Source organism: Rhopilema esculentum, chromosome 10 (assembly GCF_057945365.1).
Source record: "Rhopilema esculentum isolate cy_ngs chromosome 10, ASM5794536v1, whole genome shotgun sequence".
In the NCBI taxonomy this organism is placed as follows: domain Eukaryota; kingdom Metazoa; phylum Cnidaria; class Scyphozoa; order Rhizostomeae; family Rhizostomatidae; genus Rhopilema; species Rhopilema esculentum.
In genome coordinates this window covers 12,451,670-12,479,372 of record NC_142824.1, presented here as the reverse complement: position 1 = coordinate 12,479,372, position 27,703 = coordinate 12,451,670, and the positions used below count along the sequence as shown (strand labels likewise).

Here is a 27,703-nt window from a genome sequence, read left to right as displayed (position 1 = left end):
TCATAAAATCAGACGCTTATAGACCGGGCGCTTATAAAATCGATGTCGGACGTTTATTAGATCGAGGCAATTATTTCAAACTGCGGCGCTCAATTGCAACTTTGTAAAGATAGGGTGAATGCCTATGGTAGAAGACGCTTAAAATAGTTTGGGTGCTTATTAGAGGAAATGTGTTAGCTTCCACCAAGGCATATCGTGTAGACGTATGATTTCAGGCTACATAATTTATCTTTGAAAAAGGTAAGCTGTATATACAAGGTATAGCTGTATGTAGGTTTTGTACATGGCATTTTCTCGTTATTGCGCAGTTTATATAGACCCGTGTTTTCGTGGATATTCTGTTATGGACGTACGAAAAACGAATCAAAGCAAAAAGCCACCAACTCTAAACTACGAACTATTTTAGCTACATTTAACAAGATAACCGTCTTTCAATACACTGATTTGAGTAAAAATTAAAGAATTCGCCCACTGTTTTAAATATTTCAACCAATAGTTCAGCCTGCGTTAGGAGATCTCATGAACAGCTTCTTAAAAGATTAATACCCAAAGACTTTGTAATCTCATATAGATTGTGTTATAAAGTATATTTACGACAAGTGAAGAAATCTTGAATTTATAATGACATTAGGATACAAACGTATTTAAAAAGAATAGTTTTTTAATTCGATTTTCAGTGTTGGTTATAATGACTTTTACATTGCATAAGAAAGTGTGATGCTCTCAACCGTTTAATTTAGGCAACATGTGCAAGGCTAAGCTAAAAGAAGCGTCTTGTGAATTAAGAGATAAAAATTACAGTATTCAAGAAAGCTTTAAACAGATTAGTTATTGAGGATGCCAAAATTACACAAAATAGATAAGTTATATGGTTGATACTAAAACAGTGATTTGCTCTCCTTGCTTAAGAGTGGAGCCTTTCTTTAGTAGAAATTGTCAATTTGTAGCTCTAAAGAATTTACAAGCACAATTAATGGCTTTCGGTTAGCTAGGTTGTTACTAATCACTTCATGATATCATGTTGTTACCTCACAAAATGTAGAAAAACTTTTAGCTAATATCTCAGCTTGCTCATATTCTATCCCTGATGACGGAGGCATCAATTGGAAAAAGCAACTTGCAATGAAAATTCAGAACTTTCAAAGAATATTCTGACTTAGAAATAAGATAACATAATTTACTACAAGACTGCTTGGTATGACATATTAAGGATTCATTTTCATCAACACCTAATAGATGTTGCAAGGGATTAGTTTTTACAGAATACCTAAAATGTCATCATACACGAGTCTTTCAAAAATTCCACCTTCAGTGACACAAGTATATCTGCTACAGAGGAGACTGAATTCAGGTGTTTTTCCTTTAACCACGTGCAACAAAGCACGATTCAAATGCTGCTCAATAGAACTTTAGAATCCACTTTACTCAGACCATTTGTGTCCACAGTTTGTTGCTGTACAAACATAGTAAAGCCTCATATGCTGAAAAGAAGCACAGAGATGCAGTTAATATGACATTTCAAGAATTAGGGCCAAGGAAATAACCTTGATACTATATCTGGCCCCTTGATCTCACCTTTATCACTTCCTTTGTGAAAAAAATAAATCAATATTTTTCTTGTGATAAAAAAATAAACCCTTGTAAATAAGAAAAAGATTGATCCTAAAGGTGTCATTACCCTATTCTCTTTAATGAGCTTTCTCTCTCCAATACACAGCCCTCTCTAATTGACCCCCTCTCTAATGAGCGCTCCTCTCTAATGAGCACCCCCTTTTGAGAAAAATTTGAATCACCACTCTTTTTTAATGAGTGCCCTACCCCCAAAATAAAATTATGAAAACAGATGGAGACAGCAAATCAACGCAATACCCATCTTAGAGAAAAACATAAAACCGTTGATGTCTTTGCAAATACTGACAAAAACAGATGATATCCATTTCAGATATTCAAGATATCACACCATAATTTATGCAAATTGGCGAAGATGTTCATTACAGAGAATACGGTACTTCGTGTTTTGAGGCACCAATAATGATAAACAAACATATTTTTCTTTGAACTTTCAGCCTTGATCAACACAATTTTTAAAAAAAAATGTTTTTGAAGAACTCCTTGACATTTTGGAAATTCAGCTACAGATCTAAAATTGCTCAAGAGGGTATCAAACAAAGTGGGGATAACAATTGTGAACAATTGTACTAACAAAGTCGTCTTTTTGCCAATTTGATACCTATCTACAAAAAGTTCGTTTTCTTTCTAGGACTCTTTAATTAGGTGAAGGGTAAGCCGTCAATGATTGGTTAATATCGAGGTAACAATTCAACACACTATTTTTTTCTCTAGTTGGTTTGTTCTGAATTTTGGGTGGAAAAGTATCAGGTTACAGAGCCATTGGTCCCAGAAAGCATTTTTTGGTCCCATGAAAAAATTAAGAAAGATACAAAAACTCCACAAAGAAAGAAGTCACAAAATGAAGAAAGAGAATTAGAAAAAATAGATTAATCAGTAAGCAATGATTAATTTATCATAGTTTTAAAATGTAGAAATGACTTATCAGATATTACAATTATCAAACTAAATGTGATCATGTAAAAAAGTTGCTACAGAATGCAAATTTGAAAAGTCAAAGTAAAGGACAATTGTCAATAGCAGTCAACTGCTTGATAGGCTGAATTTATATACGGCAGTTGTCTGTACTGCTAGAATGTGGCACAGAAATTATTTGTTATCTTTTCTAGGACCCAAGCAAGAAAAAATTGTCCACACCTTGCATCTTTCCTTACCTTTTTGGCCATTATCCTTTGCAAATACCTTGAAGATAAACATTCAAGCAGAAATATTTTTAAGTGATAATCCTGTCCTAACAAAAACCGACTTGTCTTAGCATTTGTTATGTAATTTGGTACTTACATCTGCTTTGCTTGACTGTGACTGGAAGAAAACTGCTTCGTTATGACCGCACCTGTAAGAGGATTTTAATGCTAAGAATTTATGGTAAAGGACTAAGATAATGTACCAGATAAAATTGATTAAACAAGTAATTTTTTAAGTAACCTTCTTGATTTATTGCTGATTTTTTACTTCCCTTTCTCTGCATATTATGCTAGAGATTAAAAAAAAATTTTTGCTTGCAAATAATAATTCCAAAAACGTTCATGATGTTGTCACTACATTTTAGAAACCATTGACTGTTTTTGAGATCTATTCAAGGCTATCTCATAGCATTCTCTCAGTTAAACTCCTTTCAATTATTTTCCCGCCAATTGAAGATTGAAGCATTCTCAAAGGCTTTCAATTCCAAGCATATAAGCTTTCATGCTAGCAAGTTGGTCCAGGCAAAACAGATTATTATATTACTTAATCTGCAAAATCCCACAAAGGTGCTCAGCAAAAGTACATTTTATTAACACACAGAGAACTTTTGTGCTTTTGTGCACAAGATAGAAGTTCAGGTATAGGAATGGGAATTATAATATCGCTCACATTGGGCAGGTGTGTTCTTGTGTTCGTGGTAATGTTGGATCTGCCACAACATCTGCAATTATCTGGGTCAGCTCACTATGGAAAAAACCATTTAAATGTTAAGGGAGTGACAGAGATATGTAGCAAAGTTACATATCTAAAAAATAACCACTGAGCCAGAATAAAACATTTCCCTTAAAAAATCAAGAAACTTTGCATACAGTTTTATTTAAAAACATACATTGTTATAGATAATTAACATATAAAAGCTAGCTACAATTTGCTGTCCATGTTTGTTGAATTTAAACCAATAAAAATAAATGAAATATCAAGTGATTATCCCTCAAATCACAAGTCCCACAAAGGTGCTTGATGGGATTTAAATTGCAAATGAGAATTAATGAATTGAGTGCAATAAAGGCTGCAAAAGGTGAGGATGTAGAAATGAAAATGGGTAATAGCCGGCTCATCATAATTCAGAAACAAACCAATGGATTGCAAAGCAAACACAAAAATTCCAAGGGCAGGTAGAGGCAAGTCGAAAAGCTTTAGACACAATCAAATACCACACAACTTTAACAAATGAGAGAGTTGAAAGGGAAAACTAGGCTTACTTGACATCATGCACAACTCTGTTCACATAAATACAGCTATTAGTTGCCCTTTCTTGATAATCACAGTTTCGGCACTACGAACAAATATTTTTACATGAAACATACATTATTAAAACAATTATCATTGAAAAGTAAAGGAAATCTTATGTACACCAGAGGCAAATGTGTACTTTTTAGAAAATATCCCTCATCGAATTAAATTGTGGGTATTAGAGACAAATTTTACAATCAGTGGAATGCTGAAAAAGATATGACTGGATTCCACAAAGTCCTTTGGATTTATACAAAATAAAAATGATTTGACAAGTTTCACGAAACATGATTTCACATTATGTCTGGTTGGCTTTTTCAAAACATTAATAAGGTTGGGTTTTTTTCAGATGCAAGATTTTCAGATAGATTTGCATCTCAGTACAAAATTCATTAGGCAATTTCAAATTGCAAACTAATTGCACATACCATATTCTCTCTTGCATTCCCACTGTAGGTTTATTGATTCTACCTCCTAATCTACTGCAGGATTATTACAGAAGCAGGATTATCAGAGGTGGGATTAATTTTTCAAATATGCTTCTAAAAAGCCGGCTTAAATATTCAACAGGTTCACTTGTGCTTTGGCAGAAGTTTGTTTCATTACCCAGTTTTGTGTATTGTTTCCATTCTGTCTAGATGTTGGGGCTTGATAATTAAAATTGTATTCTTTTTACCCAAAATTGTTACCTAAGATTTGAAATTTTACGCAATATTATTAAATCATCTACTACCATGAAAACAGCAATTTCGCATTCCACAAATAGAGTAAAAATTCCTTCAAACCATTAAAAACAACAAGCCAAAAACTCTTGCAAAAACATTAAAACAAAAAATAATATCTTATAAGATAATATCTTATAATGCTTTTCATGCAAAATGGCTTCATTAAAAAATGTACTTACAGCATAAAGGAGAATCTTGTCTTCTTTATTTTCTTTTGGGTACAACATATTATTGCTACAAAAGACAGTTAGTTTCTTCATAAGTATCCATCCTTCTTTGCCAGTGGCATGAAGGAAAAAATCATTACTTTCATAGAATCTTAAACGCTTCTATACAATTTCCATCTTAACGCATCAGTTCCCATGGAACATTATGGTTGATAATCTACATAAAAGTTCAATTTGGAGCTAGAAGCTGTATGAGTTGGCAAACCACACGCAAATAAACGATTGTTAAATTATAGTGTATTTATAGATATTTACAGTGATGCAAAGTAGTAGATTACGAACTACTTTTCTGTATCATTATGTTAGTTTTAGCAACTGGTGTAAGGGTATTGTTCAATTGTATTTAACAGTTATCGATAAATTAATTAAAACTGAAAATTAAACTCAAACTTTACCTCGATTCCAGCAGGGGGTTGGCCATAACATGTGTGGGAAATACAAAGTCATGCCTGGCCTGGTTATTTCTTGTTTTAAGTCGTCAGTTTGGTGAAATAATCGAGATACAATTGTACCTAAGAGCTCACGCCAGACATAAGCCAATAAACAATAGAAAGACAATGTGGAATCGTTAGTCTACGCCGGATATCCCCACTGGCCTCAGCCATAGTGGGCCGGAGCTGTACGGCTCATGCAAATTGTACGGCTCATGTCAAATATGTACGGCTCATGTCGAATTTTCAAAATCGATAAGCAAACACAAAACCGTAGCCAATGCACAATATTAATGTATCAAAATGTTCCCCTATCTTTCAAGAATAATTTCCAGTGTTTTTCGAACAGTTTAATCGCACAACTACCTAAGAATTTTCAAGAATACTACCACGACATCTTGCGATTCGCAAACAAATAATGGCTCCCACGGCTAAGTGTCGACCTAAGGTGGCTTCGAATATGGGGATTCCCTCTGTTCTAGCAACGAGCAAGTAACCTCAAAAACAGCAAGATTTCAACCAAAATAAAACCGTTTTTTACAAAATTATTATTGGATCCCCGTGCAATTCAACCTTTTTAACAAGTTTATTTAAAAATATTAGAGTTCTGAGGGTTGCATTAATCACCCACCATGTTCGGGGTCGACACTTAGTTTCTGGCGGAGCTGGCTCCGTGTACGGCTCATGCAAGAACCGAAAATTCACGCTAACGGGTGAAGTTAAACCGTTTTTTAGAAAATAAATGATGGATCCCCGTGCAATTCAACCTTTTTAACAAGTTTATTTAAAGAATTTAGAGTTCTGAGGGTTGCATTAATCACCCACCATGTTCGCGGTCGACACTTAGTTTCTGGCGGAGCTGGCTCCGTGTACGGCTCATGCAAGAATCGAAAATTCACGCTAACGGGTGAAATTAAACCGTTTTTTACAAAATAAATGCTGGATCCCCGTGCAATTCAACCTTTTTAACAAGTTTATTCAAAGATTTTAGAGTTCTGAGGGTTGCATTAATCACCCACCATGTTCGGGGTCGACACTTAGTTTCTGGCGGAGCTGGCTCCGTGTACGGCTCATGCAAGAATCGAAAATTCACGCTAACGGGTGAAGTTAAACCGTTTTTTACAAAATAAATGCTGGATCCCCGTACAATTCAACCTTTTTAACAAGTTTATTCAAAGATTTTAGAGTTCTGAGGGTTGCATTAATCACCCACCATGTTCGGGGTCGACACTTGGTTTCTGGCGGAGCTGGCTCCGTGTACGGCTCATGCAAGAATCGAAAATTCACGCTAACGGGTGAAGTTAAACCGTTTTTTAGAAAATAAATGATGGATCCCCGTGCAATTAAACCAATTTAACAAGTTTATTTAAAGATTTTAGAGTTCTGAGGGCTGCATTAATCACCCACCATGTTCGGGGTCGACACTTAGTTTCTGGCGGAGCAAAAAAGCATGGATTTGAAACTTTTCTCTGGTAATGGTCAAAGCAAAGCTGCATGCCAATACTCGAACAGCTTACCAGTTTGTCATCAGACCAAAGAAATACCGCGTTCAGATGACGAATTGCACTCGTCGTTTGAATCATTTAAATCGGTTGATATACAAGATAGTAACGAATTAAACAAAAATAGGGAGAATATTGTGAAGTGTGAAGGGGATGATCCCATCAATGGCATCAAAGGCTCGTTATCAATTTTGAGCTAATTTAGACCCAAGTACCTTCACTGTAGCGTGCAGTGAAGGTGGCACCAGAAGGTGCAGCGAAAGTGCTCATCATCTCCATTGTACATTATGCTTTTTATCCAGATTTGGTTACGTTGAGTGAAGATAAGCTTTATGAATTGGCTTCTGATGATAAATACCGAATTTTATCAGAGGAAACCGTGAACAGTTGCTTGGACCTTAAGTACGGTTGTAATTTTTATAACCATCCACTTGTTGTGTCATGGAAAGATAGCAACTATATTAATTTATCCGTTTATAACAGCAAATACATGAACATACCAATTCGCTCTCGATGTGTCGTTTCCTATAATAGTTTATCTGGTCGTCTGGACTGCAGATGTCAAAATAAGAAATACTTCTGCATTCACAAAGCTGTTTCCCTTTGGTATTTGTATGAAAAAAATGAAATAAAAGGCTTAGATTTAGGACACGATAAGCAGCTTGGTACTGAAAATACGCAAGAAATCAACGACGAAACATGTAAACAACCTCAAGATTTGTTGTATCCACCAAAGTCAACAAATGCTGTAGAAAATATGATAAAGTATTCCCTTTCAAAAAAAACTATTCCTTTCCCGCTCCCAGATGAATTTGTTAAGGTATCAAAAAAGATATACCAAGATCTTTTAAACCAATTGAGACTGAATGCCATATTTGTAAGACAAAACTGAGCCGCCCAGTTAGGATAACCCGGAATGCAAGAGTATTGACTCTAACAGGATTTCTAGATTCGATCGAAACCTTTTTTGCCAAATGTGAACAATGTGACAGTTACTATAGATATGAAGAATATAAGGATGGGGTCCACAATTTTGACGATATTTTTTTGACAGGGCTAGACTTCTGCAATCTCCTGCGTGAATGCTTGAAAAATCATATGGCGGTTGGAAAAGTATGTGCAATTGCTGAGGGATTGCTGAAGACAAAACTCGATAGTAATTTAATTCTAAATTCGTATTTACATTTTGAAAGCCTTAGCAATCGCACGTACGAATTCAACTGTGTCGAATGTGGCTATTACCCACATATTCTTATAGCCGACGTTAATCGCAAAGTCGCTTTTAAGTACAGGGAACCCGATGAAAAAACTGAGGAACAAAATTATTCAGAAGCAGATGAAGTAGATTGCAAAAAGTTTTGGGATGATGTTACAATGGAAATGGTGAGCAGGGGATGTCGAGGACGCAAGGTAAATGAAATGACGGTATCTCCTAAATTATCCAATTGGGCTCCATATATTGGTGAGAAAAGTAGAATTGGCGACGTTATTTATAATTCGGAGCATCAGAAAGTTCATGCCGAAAATGACGACATTGAAATAGAGTGTAGGGAAATGTCGGAAGAACGTCTATTAGAAACTTTATTTGAAAGCACGTCCAAAGAGGTCAGGTTACTTGCTAAAAAACTAGGAGTGGCCGCAAAAGGATCAAAATTAGATATAATAAATCGTATTAAAACAGGTTTGGGAAAGAATAATATAAAATTCAATAAAATTTTTAGGAAAATGTTTGGGTTTTCTGGTGGATGGTTGACAGTCGCATGTCAGCATGGAATTATCTATGCCATTAAATTTCTGCTTCGTTCCGAGAGCCCCCGAGATTATTTAGATATTTTACGTGGACTCCGGCATAGGCCAAACATATTTATAAATGATATGGCCCACATCGTATCAGCATTTGCCAACAGAAAGTTCAGTGGATTTTTCTCACCAGACGATGGCCGAGCCGCGTCAACAGATGAGAATGTGCAAATGGCAAATGACGGAACATTACAGGTATCCTTTCCTTGGATAAATTCAGATTGTAACACAAACAGAAATTTAGAACCTAATTTTCACCCAGTAACAGGTAGTGCACACCATTTAGCACTTTTCGACCCACTCCACGAAAAAACACCTCTAATGAAGTCGAAACTCTCCGCCGTATAGCTTGTGTTAAGGAACTTTCGGGTCAAATCAATAGTCAGGTTGCAGAGCAAATCCACGGCTCGTTTAATTTAAACAGGTATTTTTTAAATAAAATGTCACCATCCAACCACATTTTCATGTTTCGCTCGATTATTGATTTAGTGAATGAATCTAGAAATCTAGTTGTCGTTTCAGAAATGGAAAAAAGGACCAAACTCAACGTTAGGTATGACCTCTTTGGACGCGCAATATTTTACCATACAAGTGGAAAAGGGAGGGATTATTCTGATTTGACAAGAGATAAATGCAGTGACAGACAAGATTCCAATGACAAATTCTTCGAATCAATGCGATCCAATGATTCCAACAAGGGACCCAACGAGGCACAATCTAATTTTTTGACTGTTGAAGAGCCTGCTTTAGTCCCTGATTACGAAGAATTTGTCAATGGATTCTTGCATGAGGGCAGTGCAAAGAATTGGACTTCCTCGCCCAGTGGTGTCAATAGAGGTAAGGACAGCAGTAGGGCTTCCTCGAAATTACCTTCTCCTAACCAAAGTTACACTGCAATTTCAACAAATGAAAAATTTTTTCAAATAACAGAAAACAGCATTCTTGCTGATAACATAGATGATAGTATTGTTTTTGTTACCAACGACGAAGCCGGAACAGCTAAGAGGTTTGACGAAAATACAGGTAGTGGTTGCGGACATGATTTCGTACATGTTACGTCATTTTCAAGTGAAAATAAGGTTACATCGTCCGATCATGCACCCTTTGATCTCAACGAAAATCATCTGCATGATATTGATTTGGGTTTGCCAGTATCCTCTTCGATTATCAATGCTGCCATGGGTGTAATGCGGCGCGAATTCCAAAATGTGGAAGGACTCCATCAAATATCTGACTTATTGACTGTTTGGGGCTCTGGCTTTTAAGGAATCATCTTTCGAATAATAAAAGAGAATGCAAATATGATATTTCGATCGAGGCTTATGCGGCAAGGCTTAGGCATCCAAAAAACGACAAATTTGAGATTCATGTTGCTGATACGGTTTCCAGTCTTAGAGATTCAGATAGCGGAATAGCTGCCATATTCTTTGCACTATGTTTATGTCGCAAAATGGACCCTCAAGTAACACATTTCAATTTAAAGAACTTGAGAAAACATCTCATTAAAGCTTTAAGAAGCAAAACATTTGAAGGCATACAATTTGTTAACTCTCCCAGAGAGTCGTCAGGAACTAAATTCATCATTAAACCTTCTTTTTATTGCCACTGCAACTTGCCTGACATGAAAACTAAAATGATTTGTTGTTCCTCTTGCAAATCTTGGTATCACTGTGATTGCGAAGAAGATATTCACTCATCCCCATGGCTATGTAGAAAATGCAAGAAATTGAAGCGTCCAATTAAACGTGTTTTGAGTGACAGCGATGAATATGACAACATGACATTGCTAGAGAGATCGCACAAAAAGGCAAAGCGGGGTGTTAAGGCAACAACTAGAAAAAAACGGCCATGTAAGAAAAAAACTGTCAAAAAACCAAGTTTTAAGGAACTTCTTGACAAAGTCAAATCTATACGTCCAAAAGATAGCTCATCGTCAAACGAAAGTGATTGTTAACTGGTGGGAAATGCAGTATCTTTCGTCAAACTGGTACAGCAAGATTAATCAAATGCTTCTTGTATTCAGATGGTTAGCTTTATGTAAAATCATTGTATTTTGGTATGGGATATTAACCCAAGAACAATACCTGCTAAAAGTCTTTGAAGCAGAAAATAAATTTACATGAAGTTTGATATAATATTGCTGCTTTTTGTACATACGTGTTATTAAAAGTCGCAAAGAGAATGTCACTAAATGAACTGTTTCTCAAATAGTTGTAAGTAGAACTGGAAGAGCGAAAACGAAATTCTTCCATGTATATCTTTGGAGTTATCAACGCGAAGTTATCGACGATTGCAAATGTAGTTATCGAATTGTTATCGACGAATTTATCGACGATCGTAGTTATATATAACTTTATTAGAATTGAAAAGACTTATTCTACAAACACTTTTTATCATCTAGCTCATGTATTTCTCTTCTTAATAAAGAATATTGATCATGCATGCATTTACTTGTTTCACTTTCCTGTCTTTTCAAAAGATTTTCGCAGTTGATTATTCTCCCCGAACATGGTGGGTGATTAACCCAACCCTCAAAACCCTAAAATCTTTAAATAAACTTGTTAAAAAGGTTGAATTGCACGGGTACCATTCCAGCATTTATTTTGTAAAAAACGGTTTAACTTCACCCGTTAGCGTGAATTTTCGATTCTTGCATGAGCCGTACACGGAGCCAGCTCCGCCAGAAACTAAGTGTCGACCCCGAACATGGTGGGTGATTAATGCAACCCTCAGAACTCTAAAATCTTTAAATAAACTTGTTAAAAAAGTGTAATTGCACGGGGATCCATCATTTATTTTGTAAAAAACTGTTTAACTTTACCCGTTAACGTGAATTTTCGGTTCTTGCATGAGCCGTACACGGAGCCAGCTCCGCCAGAAACCAAGTGTCGACCCCGAACATGGTGGGTGATTAATGCAACCCTCAGAACTCTAAAATCTTTGAATAAACTTGTTAAAAAGGTTGAATTGCACGGGGATCCAGCATTTATTTTGTAAAAAACGGTTTAACTTCACCCGTTAGCGTGAATTTTCGATTCTTGCATGAGCCGTACACGGAGCCAGCTCCGCCAGAAACTAAGTGTCGACCGCGAACATGGTGGGTGATTAATGCAACCCTCAGAACTCTAAAATCTTTGAATAAACTTGTTAAAAAGGTTGAATTGCACGGGGATCCAGCATTTATTTTGTAAAAAACGGTTTAACTTCACCCGTTAGCGTGAATTTTCGATTCTTGCATGAGCCGTACACGGAGCCAGCTCCGCCAGAAACTAAGTGTCGACCGCGAACATGGTGGGTGATTAATGCAACCCTCAGAACTCTAAATTCTTTAAATAAACTTGTTAAATTGGTGTAATTGCACGGGGATCCATCATTTATTTTCTAAAAAACGGTTTAACTTCACCCGTTAGCGTGAATTTTCGGTTCTTGCATGAGCCGTACACGGAGCCAGCTCCGCCAAAAACCAAGTGTCGACCCCGAACATGGTGGGTGATTAATGCAACCCTCAGAACTCTAAATTCTTTAAATAAACTTGTTAAAAAGGTTGAATTGCACGGGGATCCAATAATAATTTTGTAAAAAACGGTTTTATTTTGGTTGAAATCTTGCTGTTTTTGAGGTTACTTGCTCGTTGCTAGAACAGAGGGAATCCCCATATTCGAAGCCACCTTAGGTCGACACTTAGCCGTGGGAGCCATTATTTGTTTGCGAATCGCAAGATGTCGTGGTAGTATTCTTGAAAATTCTTAGGTAGTTGTGCGATTAAACTGTTCGAAAAACACTGGAAATTATTCTTGAAAGATAGGGGAACATTTTGATACATTAATATTGTGCATTGGCTACGGTTTTGTGTTTGCTTATCGATTTTGAAAATTCGACATGAGCCGTACATATTCGACATGAGCCGTACAATTTGCATGAGCCGTACAGCTCCGGCCCAACATCGCTCACTGGCCTAAGTATCAGAATATTCTGATACTTATATATAATTGTATCTGGATTAAAAAATAAGGAAAACTCACCATTCCTGGCAAAAACGTATGCCAACAAATGCACTGTCACTGCTGTCAGAACTTCTTTCGAGGAAAAGATCCATTTTGTCAGTGGAGAGCGTGAAGCGCAGGCAAGATGGCCTGCCTAACAACTCTTTTAGACTGACCTCGTATTCAGCGCTGGAAAAGGAACTGAGGGAACTGAGAACTAAAGAAGTATAATTGATGAGGTCTCATTTGATTCCTCAGAATTCAAGAAAAATTCCTTAGATTTATGAAAACGTGTCTTTTTGTAAAAGATATGGTCAAAACAACTTTGGCTATGGAAATAAGTATCAAATTGAATTAATTCATCTACATTAAGGGACATGTCATAAAGTATCTACGACTGGGGGCGGAGGATATGTAAATTTATCCAAAATAATTTTCATAGCCCCATGGCCCACTGTGAAAAGGCATATGTTTTTCATGAGCCATGTCAAAACTTCATGGTTTATTTATCAGCGAGCTGATAGCATTTAGTTATCTAGCTAAATGTTTCATTTTGTTTGTATGTTTTCATCATGACATTAAAATCATTGCCACAGGAATATCTTGAACCATTACGTGTTTACACTAATTCACGCTGGTCTATTGTAACTAAATATGTATCTACATGAAACGAACTCTGTTGTAGCTCAGTTCGTGGTACTCTGTTGAAGACCTCTTTTTGTTTTTATGAAGATACTCCCAGGAGCAAAATCATTATCGCTATTTTCACTGTCATCATCATCATTGTCATCATCTCCCTCTTCGTTGTCATCATCATTGCAGACTGTTGCACGAATAACAGTGCCCTTACCTTGAAAAAGAAATTCCCTGAATCGATCGCAAAAAGCTCAGAAACAAAGTGCAGAAAGACCAGGCAAGCAGAAAACAAGAAGAAGACTGAAACAAGGAAAAATAAAAGACTTTCTGTAAAATGCATGGAAATTCGCAAGATTTTTGCACCACACCACACATCAACTTTGATGAAGTAGCAGCAAAAAGGTACAAGTGACAGAAAAGAGCCTCAATAAGGAAAGTGCCTCAGAACTGTCAGTATGGTTTCACCTTGATGCAGTTAAGGATTCATTGGAAAGTGATTATTTCGACAAGAAAGCAGAAGTGTTCGTGAAAAGGCTATTGGACAACCTAGAAAGTCTGAAAGCAAGTGGATCAGTTTTGCATGTGGGTAGGAAGAAGGCAAAAGAGGAAAAGGACAAAAGTAAACAGAGAACAATATTTTCATGCTTTCAGAAAAAATGGAGGCACCCTAGGAAAGTTTCAGCAGTTGTGAAAGTTCATCTTCAGATTCTTTTTGAAAGTTCTAGAACTTTTAGTTGGATTTGCTCAAAAAAACTTTGTGACCCATTACAAATTTGCAAATTTTTTTGTGGCCGTATCGCTCGCTGTTAAAAGTTTAATACTTTCATCAACAATCCAGCATTCTATCTTAGTTTCCAAATCTTAGTTGTTAGAAACAGTGTCCTTATGTCGACAGAGGCACCTCCTTCTTCAGTCTGATACCTTAAAAAATGTAATCAGAAGGAATTTTTAAAAGGTGATATTTTTCATGGAGGACGTTCCACTTCTTTCAAGAAAGAAACATTAGCGATTGGAGCTTCCTCAGTTTTCTTCTTTACCGCGGCGGTGTGCAAGGGCTATGGTGCAGCTTTAAGCTTTTCAAGGCTAGATTTTACCAAGCTTTTTGAACTGGGTAAACATTTTTCACTGTTTTGAAGAAAGTAACGGTAACAATTTCAGCAGATTTTAGCTGCGGCTCACATTGAACGAAAGGGTTTCATACCAGGCCAAATTTCACCTTGCCAAAGAACAAGAGGAGAAATCACTATTTTTAGCTTGTGATAGAATTTTTCCATTTCGCCCTTCCTGATCCCTCTTTATCTATGCCATTGGGCCGACAATACATTTCCTTTGGTTTCAACCCTCATAAACTTTTTTCATTTATACGAAACTAAACTAATTAATAAGGAAAAGATGACGCGTTAGGAAAAGAAAAGTTCGAGCAAAGTGAAAAAGATATTAGGGGGCGGTAATGCAGCCCCCAAAATGCAAGGTCACGCTTAACAGCGAGTTATTTGACGGAATAGGTTACTTGGAGATAATAACTGACAAGCTTTTAGAGGCTTTAATCTAAATACTTTAGAAGCGTTTATGATGGATAACAACTTACAAAGAAAGAAAATGATGCTTAAATATTTATGAAGCATTCTGACACTTGCGGAGGGGATATGCTGGGAAAGATGGCACAAAATAGCAGAAACATAGCATACTGAAGTTTTTGTCCGACACTCTTCACAGTATAAACGTCGGATGATGACCGAAAGTAAGCTGAAAATTTATATTCAAGGAGAAAGAAGCGATAAAATATAACAAAATTTTTGAAATTGATTTCATAGTGCTTCTATCAGACTAAAAAGCAAAGCATTGCATTACAAAAAACCATTATCAAAATTTCAAAACGATCTCTACAGGTTTAATGGTCAAATTTAATAAGAAATAGCGTTTGAAAAATGGCTATTTGATATGCCTTTTTCAAGTAAATAGGTAATGAATTGAATCTCCTAAAATATAACTTGCTACCCTATTAAAAATCCGTTTTGAATAGAAAAACACCTTCGTATCAGACATTTAATAAAAATGCTCTTCTTAATCATTTCTGCTTTTTCATATACCTAGTTGAATTGAGTATGGGCGATTAATCTGACTCCGTAGCCTTGCGATTAATCTGACTCCTTAGCCTTGCGATTAATCTGACTCCTTAGCCTGGCGATTAATCTGACTCCTTAGCCCTGCGGTTAATCTGACTCCTTAGCCTTGCGATTAATCTGACTCCTTAGCCTTGCGATTAATCTGATTCCTTAGCCTTGCGATTAATCTGACTCCTTAGCATTGCAATTAATCTGACTCCTTAGCCTTGCGATTAATCTGAGTTCGTAGCCTTGTGATAAATTTGCGTCAAAATAAAGGGAAAACTGGAATGGCAAGGAATACTATGATTTATAATTATGGCCTGCATGGTCCTCCGTTAAAAAATTGTGGAAATGGCCGGTATCCAAGTTTGATATTAATACGAGGATCAGGGGCGTAGCATCTGGGTCCTCCTCCAATGCCCCCACAGTGACTTTCATAGATTTTATCTTGCAAGTTCCACTAGGACTCAATAAGCCAAATCTTGATGTCCCCCCCCCCCCCCCCATCGAATTGGTCATGCTACTTCCCTGAAGCTAACGCATTTTTAAACATAGTCTAATGTTGTCCTGTTTGTCGTCATGCCGAAGGCTAGACCATCCGGCCTATGCTTTGCTGGAGAAATATTTCGGTCATTTATGATCGCGTTTACTGCCTCATATGTTCCAACTATAGCACCGATTGTGCCGATAACCATTATAAAGATGTTCTTAGCAATATTCAGTTTTGTGACAAAACGATGGCGATCATCCCATATAACAAGCAAGTGCAAAAGCGAGGGAAACACGAAGAGAACCGCGGATCCAGCAAGACTTCCAACAAGTGCTATGCTATTGCCGAGTTGTGGTACACCGACTGCAACCCCAACTGAAATGGAAATTGAAGAATATTTTAGATGAGTGATTAAAAGAGTTGTTTAACTTTCAGATATTTTGAATAACGGAAATATGGTAAGATTTTGATGAAAAGGTGGAAAGTTTTAGACATACTGCTGTTTGTATTTAATGATTTGGAAGATTTCAAAGTAATATATTGAAAAATTATAGACAGGCTGCTCGACACCGACGTTGGTAGGGTATGAGTGAAGCGAGAAATCCTTAACCATCAGGCTTATCTGGAAAATACGTAGAAATCGACCTAATGAAAATTACTGTTTACCGGTCTGTCGTAAAGTGTTCAATGAGGTATAGGCAGATCTGTTCATGCTATTTGGTGTATAGAACAGGACAGCTCTAAGTTGCTATTTCACGCTAAATGCGATCATCAGGCAACTATTCGTAGAAATGTACCCAATTAGCCTGTTACTTGAAACAGCCTATATATTTCATATAAACCAGAATCAGATATAGGGGGAAAATTTGCATCTTATATTAAATTTCAAGCATATTATCATGTGAGTTAGAGGCTGATAGATAAAGTAGGATCGTTAAAGGCAGCATGTCCCCCATTGTTCTCAGAATCTCTTTTCATGACCACGGTATTCATGCATTGTGGTTTAATGCACAAATTACCAATCAGAATAAAGAACTACAATAGCGTTCTTTCCCTGAGCGAGCTGCTGTTAAGTTTGTTTTGGTGTCAAACGTCTGAGTCAACTTCGATGATATATAGCTTAAGCTCAATTCACACTAGACGCGTTTTTTTTGCCGCTGCCCAAATAAGGTTCGCGTTTTTTGACGAATTGCGTGCGCATCGCGTTTTTGGGGCAATGCGTCACGATGCGGCAAAGTTGGATTTATCCAACTTTTCCGCTATGTGCCGCATCAGAACAATAGAAAAGTTTTGTAAGCAAGCTGTTCTTCTTTCTTTGTAAACAATAGCGGGACAAGAGGCATGACCGGGCTTTTGAAAACACTCAAATGGCGTTCTATTAAATTGGTGCCTGAGCCAATATCGCTAAAGAAACACTATTTCGTACAAATATTCTTGAACTGCAGAGTACGGTCACACAGAATGCTTCCCTCGAAGCTTTTTGCAATGACTATTTGAAACAGATTTTCGCTGACCCGATAAAGATAGAGCGTAGAATGAGCCAGGGCAGTGTTAAATGAAATAAATGTACAGAGAGCAAATCCGAGTTTCATCTCAAGAGACCTAAACTGAAATCAAGTCCAATATCACTGCTATTGTATTTTTTAAAAGGAAACGCAAAGTGACGCACTAGATATGAACGCTTGAATTCCATTCTTGAAAAACGCTGTGTGACGCGCCGCGACGCGCCGCTTCTAGTGTGAATTCAGCTTACCCACAACAACTAAGGTCGGACACTAAAAAGGCAGAAGAAGACCCTCTTTTAAGGCAAAGCTTTCAAGTTAGAATAAGCCAATCAAGGAGGGGACAGACTGCCTTAAATCAAGATCAGCATACTTACACGTGACACAGACACAAACAGTCCTGAAAAATACATCTGCTACTTTCACAAACTTGAAAGGGCTAAAGCGTCTGACAGATGGTATCATTATTGTCATAGGCACATAGAACTGTATGAAATAGGTGCAAAATATTGCCAATGCATATACACTTTGGACAGCAATGTGAAACCTAAAAAAGATTTCATAAACAGATAAAAACAATTTATGAAGTGGCTTGAAAATTGAGCATATGGCGAGCAATGGAAAATTTCTTGTTGGGAATAGAAATGCGTGAAAAGTATAACAAATTGATAAAATAGACAAAAATATTTTCCATTAAACTTTGGAAACGGCCTTGGATTATATCCCAAAATTAAATAATTATCGTTTTCACAATTTTACAAAAATTCGGCCCGGCATGGATAATTCGAGCTTTCAAGAAAGAAAAATTGGTTCGACCTATCTGAAGACGGAAAAACAGGGGTAATTATGAAGGAACATTTATTTGAATATTAAAGAGGGGAAAATTTACTTGAATAATAAAAAATTCGCATCGGCAAAAAAATCAGTTGACAGTGTTATAATGGAGGTGCTTTATAATAAAGATGAAATTATTTTTAGAGTAAGAGAATCTCGTCGATCTATTTTTACTCTTGACAGAATAGGTCCTCTAGAGAATCATCAAGATATGAAATTAACCACCACAAGAACTTGGCTTCTAGCAGAATATAAAGAGAGGTCGCATTAAGGCAATCAATAGCTTACCCTGTCTCTGACAGGTTCAATGTGACACTTCCTTTGATTGAATCAGGGTAGGCCAAATACCCAAACAGTCCAACAGCAATGTATAAAATGACAACAAATATAATACTACAGTACATCACAAAGACAAAATCTTTTGGTTTCTTCGCCTTCTTTTCGACAGGCAGTATCTAAAAAACAAATGGCATTAAACTTACGACACTAAAATCTTTGCTTTACCTTTGGTGAACTATTCTTAGATAGGACTAATTGACTCAAATAACACGGGGCAAAAGGAAATCAATCTTTCGTTGTTTCATAACATACTCTATTAACAGGGCCCTCACCACAGTGGTGGCCAGAGGAGCCACGGCATCCCCACGATTTTGTGAAATAAATAGTTAGAATTAGCTCAAATTATTTGGATAGATGAATCTGTAAATAACAACAAAAACATTGAACCAAAGTCCACAATTACAACAGCGTCAGCAAAATTTTTGTCCTTAATTGGGGCTAGAGACGGTACGAGGAAATTTTCATCACACTGCTGGCCCCTGGGCCCTCAAGTTTAGGGACAGTGACGCAGGCCTTGAATAGCAGTTGCCGGTAAATAATAGCTCAACATTTCAAGTCAATGGTCGAATATAATTGAAAATCGTCATGAATATTATGCAAGCATAAAGATAAACTCACCACTCCAATGCCTTCAAATGCAAATACTGATTGTCCAAAGAACAAGGCAAAAGTAGAAAAACTGTTGAAAAGTGGTAGCTTCGTGGGATTGGAAGCCAATGGAATGACGTTATAAAGGACACCAAAAAGGCCAAACAGGGCAAAGAAATTGGCAATTATTGATATGTATGAGATGAATGTCAGATGATCAATAAAGCTGAAACCAAGAAAGGCTGGAAGAGAAATGGCAGCCCAAATTTTCACTGACAAAGATTGGCCACTTATCTAGAAATGAAAAAAAAACACTTTTGCACCATTCACGGCTTGAAACGTCGTGTTTTTAACAATCAAACTATTTTACATGCAACGTACATATTTTTATTAGCATACACTTAGACCGACTAAAGATAAGGGCCAAATTTGAGATGAAGCTACAAGGCATTAAGGCATTCACATGCAGTTTTGCGAGAATTCAGCTGATTTGAAATGAAAATCTGTTCACTGGCTATAAGATTAAAATTACTAGGTTTGAACGCTAATAACAGCAAACTACATCAATTACACAAATTACACAAGACAGCAAACTAAAGATTACCTGAGAATATTCCAGCTCAGACGTATTTTACCTCATGCAGCGGCAGACAGTTAACTGTTTACTGGGGAGGGGGTGTACAGAAACCCAGGGCAGAAGGTTCCAGCAAGATTTTCCATGACCATTCCTCTTGAAAACCATGGTCCAAGCCCCTTCAGAATGTTTTATCTATTGTTTTTTGTTAGATTATTTAAAAAGCTCTTCTAAATAGCACTTTATAAGATACTCCAACATTGCTAAGAAACTCTACTACTAGAATGGTATTTTTCCAGCAATTATTTGTAGATGGGGATGTACTCTTGTTTCTGGGAAATAAAAATATTTTGAAAACCATTTTTGTTGCATTGTATTTTTAGAGAGAATAGAAATCAACAGTTAGGCTGTTTTCAATTTGCTATCATAAACATTTTTAATCTGATTAAGTTATGCCAAAGGCAAAAATGAAAAAAGTTTGATCAGATTTCATATGGAAATGGAAGGTTACAAATGGGTCCTTTTTCTAGACTAGGAACTGTGAAACAATGTCTTTGTATCAATGAAATTTAGAATCAAAACATTATTCCCATATGCCAATGGTGCAACTGAGATGAAACTAAAACAAACAAAAATATTGTAAGATTTTTTACCCTGTAAAGGTTGTCAGCAACAAATAACACATAGACACAACAGAAGCCAAGTTGCACAAGGCAGAGGAAAAAGTTAACCAACATGCTAAAAATTAATAAGACAGATTAATAAAGACAAATTTGCAAAATGGATAGGATATCAGTAATAAATTATTGAAAAAACTAGCCATAAAGGGCATTTATGTTCGGAACATGTTGCCACTAGTAGTAATTGGTAACACAAGTTATTCCTCTTTAAGCCTAGCTACTAAGAGAGCCTTCTGTAAGGAATTCTTCTCCTACATACAATCATTTTTTTCATGGAGGTAATAATGTAAAAAAGTTATCTTTATGATTTCTTAAGTAATATTTGTATTTGTATTATTTAATTACTTAATCACTTATTACTTAATGTTTGTACATAATCTATAACACATTTTATTTCATTAAAGAGTTTGCAAAAATTACACTTTATTGTCATAGCTGTATGGATAAAGATTTAGTCTCAAAATACTAAAAAGATATACCTATAATTGATAATTAACAGGATATCTAATTGTATTTTGCGCTTCTGGGGAAGAGTAATAGGTAAACCTTCATTCTGTATCAACAATTAAAATATTGCATCAGTCTTTTGGATTAACATTGGAATTTATTAAGCTCATTTAAATCAATCAACTCACCTGGCAGCATTCTTCCACTTTTTACAGTAATGTGAAAAAACCAAATTTGTTAGTTCACCATAATCCATGCGTTGGGAAACATGATTTCTATAAGCAACAAAATTAAACAATTGGTTTTTTTCTAATATATATTTGTACAATAAAAGAATTTAAAAAGGTATTTCTCAAAAACAAAACAACTTTTCATTCCTCAAGCCTTGCTCCTAGAAAGTATTGGCGACAGACTGCATTGGTCTCCTTACATTGATTATTCTGAAACTCAAAGTTTGGGAGGGTTGAGCAAAAATCAATCTCTACTCTTATGACTCTTCCACTCAAAAAAAAGTATGAATGCAGATTCTAAAATTTGCCAACCCACTTTTGTGAAAAACTGGTCACATGGATTTAATTAACCAATCATGAATAAATGATTTCAAGCGTGTTTTCTTGCTATTGTTTTGTTGTCATGTCAGAACACTTTTTCTTTCATCATTATGGAAGATGGAAGAAGGGGTAGGCAACACGTTCCAAACTCTCATGACTTTATGGTAGCAAAGCTTTAGAATAGCCCACAATTCTTAAGCTCTAAAAACAAATTTGTGACAAGTGTGAAATGCCATATTGAAAACAAATGGATATGTTTTCATTGTAATGAGATAGAAATGAATGTGTAGTATCTACACAGAAACAATGCAATTCTAAACTCGTTGCATTTTCAAATAATTGCATGTTCAAAAATTCTAATCTGGAAGGTGCCTTCAAACTTGTGTTTCTGATTACACAATTACTATTTCAATGTTAAAAACTCTATGGGAGATATGCATATTAATGATTTTACAATATGTGAAACTTAGTTTTCTTTTTTCAAACAAAGAATTTCCATGACATAACTTAGGTAGAAACGAACTCTGTTTATACAGATAAAATGACTAGAAAATTCATTTAAGTGTTACAGGCTTGGTCATAAGACTTTCAGCAGGGGGGCAATAAACAACTCTCCATAGCAATCTCCAGGTAAGCTGTAGCTCCCCTCCAGCTTTTGAGGAGAGCCTGGAAGGGAGCAAGAGCCATGGTTCTCCTCAAATGGCCATCAAATGGCCAGGCTTTTGTAAAATTGTTGGCCCACCTACCTCTTTGCCATTGCTCTACTACAAATTACCAACAAATGCATATTGTGCAAACTCAACAAACCCATGAGTGACAGAACTGCTGGTCCAAGCTAGAACAACAAAAAAATTATCGGATAAACAAATGAAAAGAAACATTCTGGTCAACAATACTTGAAAACCAGCTTAAGCTAGCAGTATCAATGCTTGAACTTCTATTGGCTTGTTCTGTTTTACAAGTTGATCAATTCTAATGCTGAAAAAATTGAAGGATTAAAGCAGAATCAAGTCAGTTAAGTAGGGGTAAGGGTAGATACCAATGAAAGGAAAACAATAACTAATGGATTTCAGATTCTCATAGCCATTTCAGAGATGGATCCCATTTTGGAATAAGATTTTACACAAATGTTGCTTTTAATTTGCTTATATGGAATTTTCCTCAAGACTTTCCCAATAAACAAGCACATTTCAAATGAAATTGGACCTACCATGTTCTGATTTCAGGGGGTCAGGCATAATTTATCCTTTTCCAGGCAGGACTAATTAAGACATCTGGCATGAAAATGTAATTGGTAGGAAGTTTTGGGTTGATAGGCCTTGAAACCAGTTGCGGCTCATGTATTGGGGCTAGTGGGGCTTGGCCCCACCAAAGATTTCCAAAAATAAGTTTTAGATTTATAAACGTAAAGAAAATCAACATCCTTTATTATTTAGGCACTGTTCACTAATTTCATTTGAGTTTCAACATTTGTCCTATCTCCAGTTTGTTTAGGTCCCAATGCCCGTGGTTCTTTTAAAAACTAGACAAACACGCATATCAGAATACATCTCCTGAGCTTTTGGGGCTAGCCCAAAACTAAAAGAGAATGCACCAATCAAGTATTCTCAACTATTCTCAACTATTCAATTGATAACTGCATTCTGATTGGTCAATTCTGCACGAATCTGCATTCCTTTGGGGCTAGTTTCAACTAGCCCCAAGTAATTCAATTCAACGGTAGCTGAATATTTGTTGTTATGATAGGCAATGTTGATCTTGAAGTGGGGCACAGCATAGTGGTGTGTATTTGATGACTCGCATTTTCAGCTTTAAAACTTTGAGGTAAAGCATACAAGTAAAGTCTTCATCAAAATTTCTTTTTTCCATCCTCAAACAAAACTCAAAATGGGAGGGTTAGGCTGCTGCAGGCCTGCATATTTCCAATGAAGGCTTTCAATTTGAACCAGTTTAGCTTCACAGCATATGACAATTAATTAATGAAAAGTTTGAGCTTTTTGTTCTGTTAAAATTCTTAAATTGCTATAATACGCAAAGGATATTGTCTATGAGTTGGCCATATTCAAGTTGTCTATGTTTTTATGGACATCACCTTTGAGCTCACCTATTTTGTGAAGAGAGAAATGGTCCAGCAGACTTGAAAAAATGAAGTTAAGCTTACCAACATTAAAAACAAAGTTTATTTCTTTGTTTATTTCAAATTACACATAATTAATAGTGGCACTTGTTGTTTTCAATTAAGACAACAAAATGATAATATGGCCTTGTTGATTGGAGGTAGTAAAGAATGGAAAGGTGATTTATTATTCTTGATGTTTCGTGTGTCGATGGCTTTAGATTTGGAATATTATGTCATCAGCCCCACTAGAAATATATATACCCCATGAGCCATCACTGCTTGAAACAACCCTGAGATAGGTATCCCATCTAAATGAGTACCAAAATTTTTCCATTAGAATGCAATTTTACTCAACTGATATTACTTATTGGTATAACTAACAAAAAACAGCCTGAGAATAAAAAGTAACTTACGGCTAGACCAGCATGCTTGATTGCAAGTGGTAAACCAAGGATTCCAGTTCCAATACTTCCTTTGATCAAATTCACAGCAACTTGCCAGTTTCTATAAGAGAAATTATTAAAATAAGTTTTGATGAATCAAATGCTTAAAGTACTCATAGAGGGGGGCACTCCCATACTTGGCCTGACAGGGTGTGTCATGGAACAGAGCATCATTTTCGATAAAAATACTGGGACAGGGTGTTTAAAACTGCATTAAAATTCTGAAACAGGGTATCAAAATTAGTGAAATTTATAAACAAAAAATACCGTAAAAGCTCTTTAAGCCCCTTTTACAGAGCAGGAAAAATTCAAAATAAGTCTACCCTTTCTATTAAGCCCCCTCTCTTTTGTAGGTCCCAATGTCAAAGAAAGAAAACATATGCACTGGGTGGGTCTCTTGAAAAAGGTGATGATGATAAGATCATGTGCATTAAATACAGCCCATGAAAATATTCACTTGTGCCCCTTAGAAGTCAGTCTAAATTTGGTAAGATGATGCACTAGACCGCCGTTACCAACAGATGATACCATAGAAGTAGAGCTCTCTGATTGGCTAGTCAACTACATGTAAACAAACTAAAGCTCCTATTGTTACAAAATCTGCCCTTGTTACTATGAGGAAGATGAGGACATTACAATTGATTGATTTTAAGAAATTTTGAAACTGTTAGCAAAGTTTTTTGAGAACATTTGTATTACATTTTCATAAGAAAATGGATAAGAGCATTTTTATAACATTTTTTTCCAATTATTAATAAGCCCTCACCCCAACCCTCTGCTCTAATAAGCCCTCTCTCTTTTAAGCCCCCTCTAGGACTGAAAAATAAATAGCCCCGGGGGCTTAATAGAACTTTTACGGTATATGAAAACAGATTCCTTTGATTTTTAGAGTTTTCTTACAAAGGGCATGTTCCAGTTACATTTGCTTGTGGTAAATATCATTATTGGATCAGGTTTATTCTGGAAAAATTGGGTTATATTTTGGCATAAATTTTGCGGGACAGGGTATGTTTTTTGTCATGTTTTTTATGGGAAAGGGCCAGGGTGCAGATTCTCGCATACCCCTTCTCCCCCACAGGTCGCCTAAGGTCCAGAAACTCTCTCCTACCAATATGACATTCAGCAAAACATGTTCCCTATCCGGACCGCGAGCAGCGGTACTGAAATCTAAAGGAAAACACTGTAAAGTGCAGTTTACGAAAAATTTCAGTATTCAATCTACAGTGTCGATATTCAGTCTGATCGGTAAGATATTCAATTGGAAACCCTGGAACTAAGAATCACAAATGCAAAATAAAGCAGACTTACTCGAGTCGGTCGTCTTTAGGTGCTCCTGAAACTTCGATTGTGGGATCTTCAACAGTATCTTGGACGATTGCCGCCCCGTAGCGCGAGTCATACCCGTAATTTCCTTGGTAGCTTTGACTTCTTGAAATTTCCTTGCTGTTGCCACTTATAATCAATGGATCCTCCTCTGCAGATTTTTCGGATTGGCCTGCATTTATGGGTGGCATTTTGCAATTCTACGAACTGAACTCTCACTCTGTCCTAGAGGGTTCCAGATCCAGATGATGCACTGTCCCGCGTGACCTTATCTGCAAAGTCATGTGATCGCTTTTTGACGGACACATGATGGCCTGACTTGAAAAATAAATGGGGGCACCAAGAAATTGTTGGAAGTCCAGTATGGTGTCTTAGGGGTTCTCTTGCAAAAATTGTCTCCACCAGGGATAGGTATAATAAACAAAGTAACTACGTACAGTTTTCAGAATGATTCATGTGATGTTCAGTGCCTCTATAAGAGGTACACTCATTTTTTTATAAGAAACAAAGGTCGATGTTGAGTACTCCAGTTTCTTAGTGTTCTGGAAATTTCAGTACTTATTGTTTCTTAAGAGTTTCTTAATTATGATGCCATGAATGATGTTATGAAATTTTCCTGACCCTTTTTATCACGTCAAGAGAATCGCGTCTGTTCCGATGCTGTATTTAGATGTGGGAAGTATATTTGTATCCCTTGTGTCTTAAATTCTAGGCCAACAGGGCAATCTTGTTCTTGGATTTTATAAAATATTGTTGTTCTCAGTTTTATCACGATTTAATAGTTTCTCAATTTTTTTGCTTCGAGTACTGAAGTTTTTCAATTTTTACTGACTGTCTAGTACTCGTTTCTTATACCCAGTTTCTTATAAAAAACGAGTGTCTTATAAAAATATGGAATAATTGAGAATTTTTTGGGGGGGATGTAAAAATTTTGGCCTTTTAGTTTTAAATATGAAATAACTTTGGTTCCTAGTATGAAATATGAAATAACAAAATAACTGAATACCTCTTTCAATGTTGTATGAGAATTATCTATTTGATAACAACATTGACTCAACTCAAGTGACTAGTGAACTGTAGAGCTGATAAGATACCATATTACGCCTTGGTTGTTCTTTCAAATTTTTCAACATTTTTAGGGGCACTCTTTCAAAGGAGGCGTTTAAAAAATGCATCTTTTCGTATTTCGTGTTTAGGAAAAATACCGATAGCATAAAATTTACCGCAAATAATTTTGGCTTATATCATCTCAGATAGTATCAAATAACATCATAAAATGTTTTTATCTACATTAATTGTTCCACATCTTTATACTATGAATTCTTTCTAAGACCACTAAGCAACTGTTTTGTAAACGATTTAAGTTGCAGGATTGATTTGCTGATAACATCTGTTCTGTTTTGTTAACATTAGAGGAAATCTCCAAAAAGATATTGTTCATTCTTCAGACTTTTATCTGAAGCTAGAAATGTTATCCGCGAAGTTATTATTCACATGGACAAATTAGAAGAAGCACAGAATACTTGAGATGAGTACGTAACCAACCTTTCATAAGGTCAGAAAAGGTTGTTTCTGACCAAAGCTTTGAATTCAATATGGCTATGGGACCAATAAACCATGTTGAAAATGATTATAAATTATATTTTTCGACGCAAAATGAAATAACTACTATTAGATCAAACTATAAGGAAATATCACGAAAAGCCACGAACACGCAACTGTAAAGAGAACTTGACCCACTCCAACTGTTCTTTTTTCAAACTCGATGAGTTTGAAAAAAGCCTTAAAAGATCCTCTCTGTAGAAACATGTAGTCAATCTGTAGTATTCAATTTGATACTTTTTGATATGGCCAGAGTTGCTGGAGCGTACTTTAACAATATCTTCAATAAAAACAGGAAGGGACAGGGGGCCATGCCCCCCACTTTTTTTAAACACAACAGAGCTTTTTTAAAATCTGTTTTTATTATTGTTAAAATCTCCCTTGGTCCCCCCCCCCCACTTTTCAACCTGCGTCGGAGCCCATGCAAAAAGGCAAGTTTTCGTAGATCTGAGGAAATTTTCCAGACACAGCGGAGCGTTTGAGAAAAGTGGGAGGTCTAAAAATATGGGGGGGGCTAAAACCAAATAAAATGAAGCTGGACTGGCGATTCATAGGCTACTTTTTGCATTTTGTGGCAAAAAGTGGGTGGCTAAAGCCCTCCAAGTCCCCCTGCTCAGCGGTGTCTGTTTTCCAAGAACTGAGGAATTTGTAGCGAAAACATTTGCTTCTAAAGAGCTTCTAAAGTGGAGAAG

At 36.3% G+C, this 27,703-nt stretch overlaps 2 protein-coding genes across 2 annotated transcripts; both read right to left on the bottom strand.

The window, feature by feature from the left end:
* Nucleotides 1–566: 566 nt before the first annotated feature.
* LOC135685299 (DNA-directed RNA polymerase II subunit RPB9) lies at nt 567–13,426 on the bottom strand. Its single transcript, XM_065201198.2, has 6 exons — nt 12,815–13,426; nt 5,012–5,066; nt 4,077–4,150; nt 3,484–3,558; nt 2,911–2,962; nt 567–1,481 (listed from the first exon to the last, which is right to left on the bottom strand). Exons 1-6 carry the CDS (start codon nt 12,886–12,888, stop codon nt 1,422–1,424), a joined length of 390 nt encoding a protein of 129 aa, XP_065057270.1. The 5' UTR covers nt 12,889–13,426; the 3' UTR covers nt 567–1,421.
* A 1,061-nt stretch (nt 13,427–14,487) lies between these two features.
* On the bottom strand, nt 14,488–25,672 carry LOC135685269 (proton-coupled amino acid transporter 1). Its single transcript, XM_065201152.2, has 9 exons — nt 25,395–25,672; nt 24,057–24,147; nt 22,271–22,359; nt 21,162–21,248; nt 20,500–20,584; nt 19,303–19,566; nt 18,634–18,800; nt 17,889–18,058; nt 14,488–16,384 (listed from the first exon to the last, which is right to left on the bottom strand). Exons 1-9 carry the CDS (start codon nt 25,598–25,600, stop codon nt 16,065–16,067), a joined length of 1,479 nt encoding a protein of 492 aa, XP_065057224.2. The 5' UTR covers nt 25,601–25,672; the 3' UTR covers nt 14,488–16,064.
* Between the last annotated feature and the right edge of the window lie 2,031 nt (nt 25,673–27,703).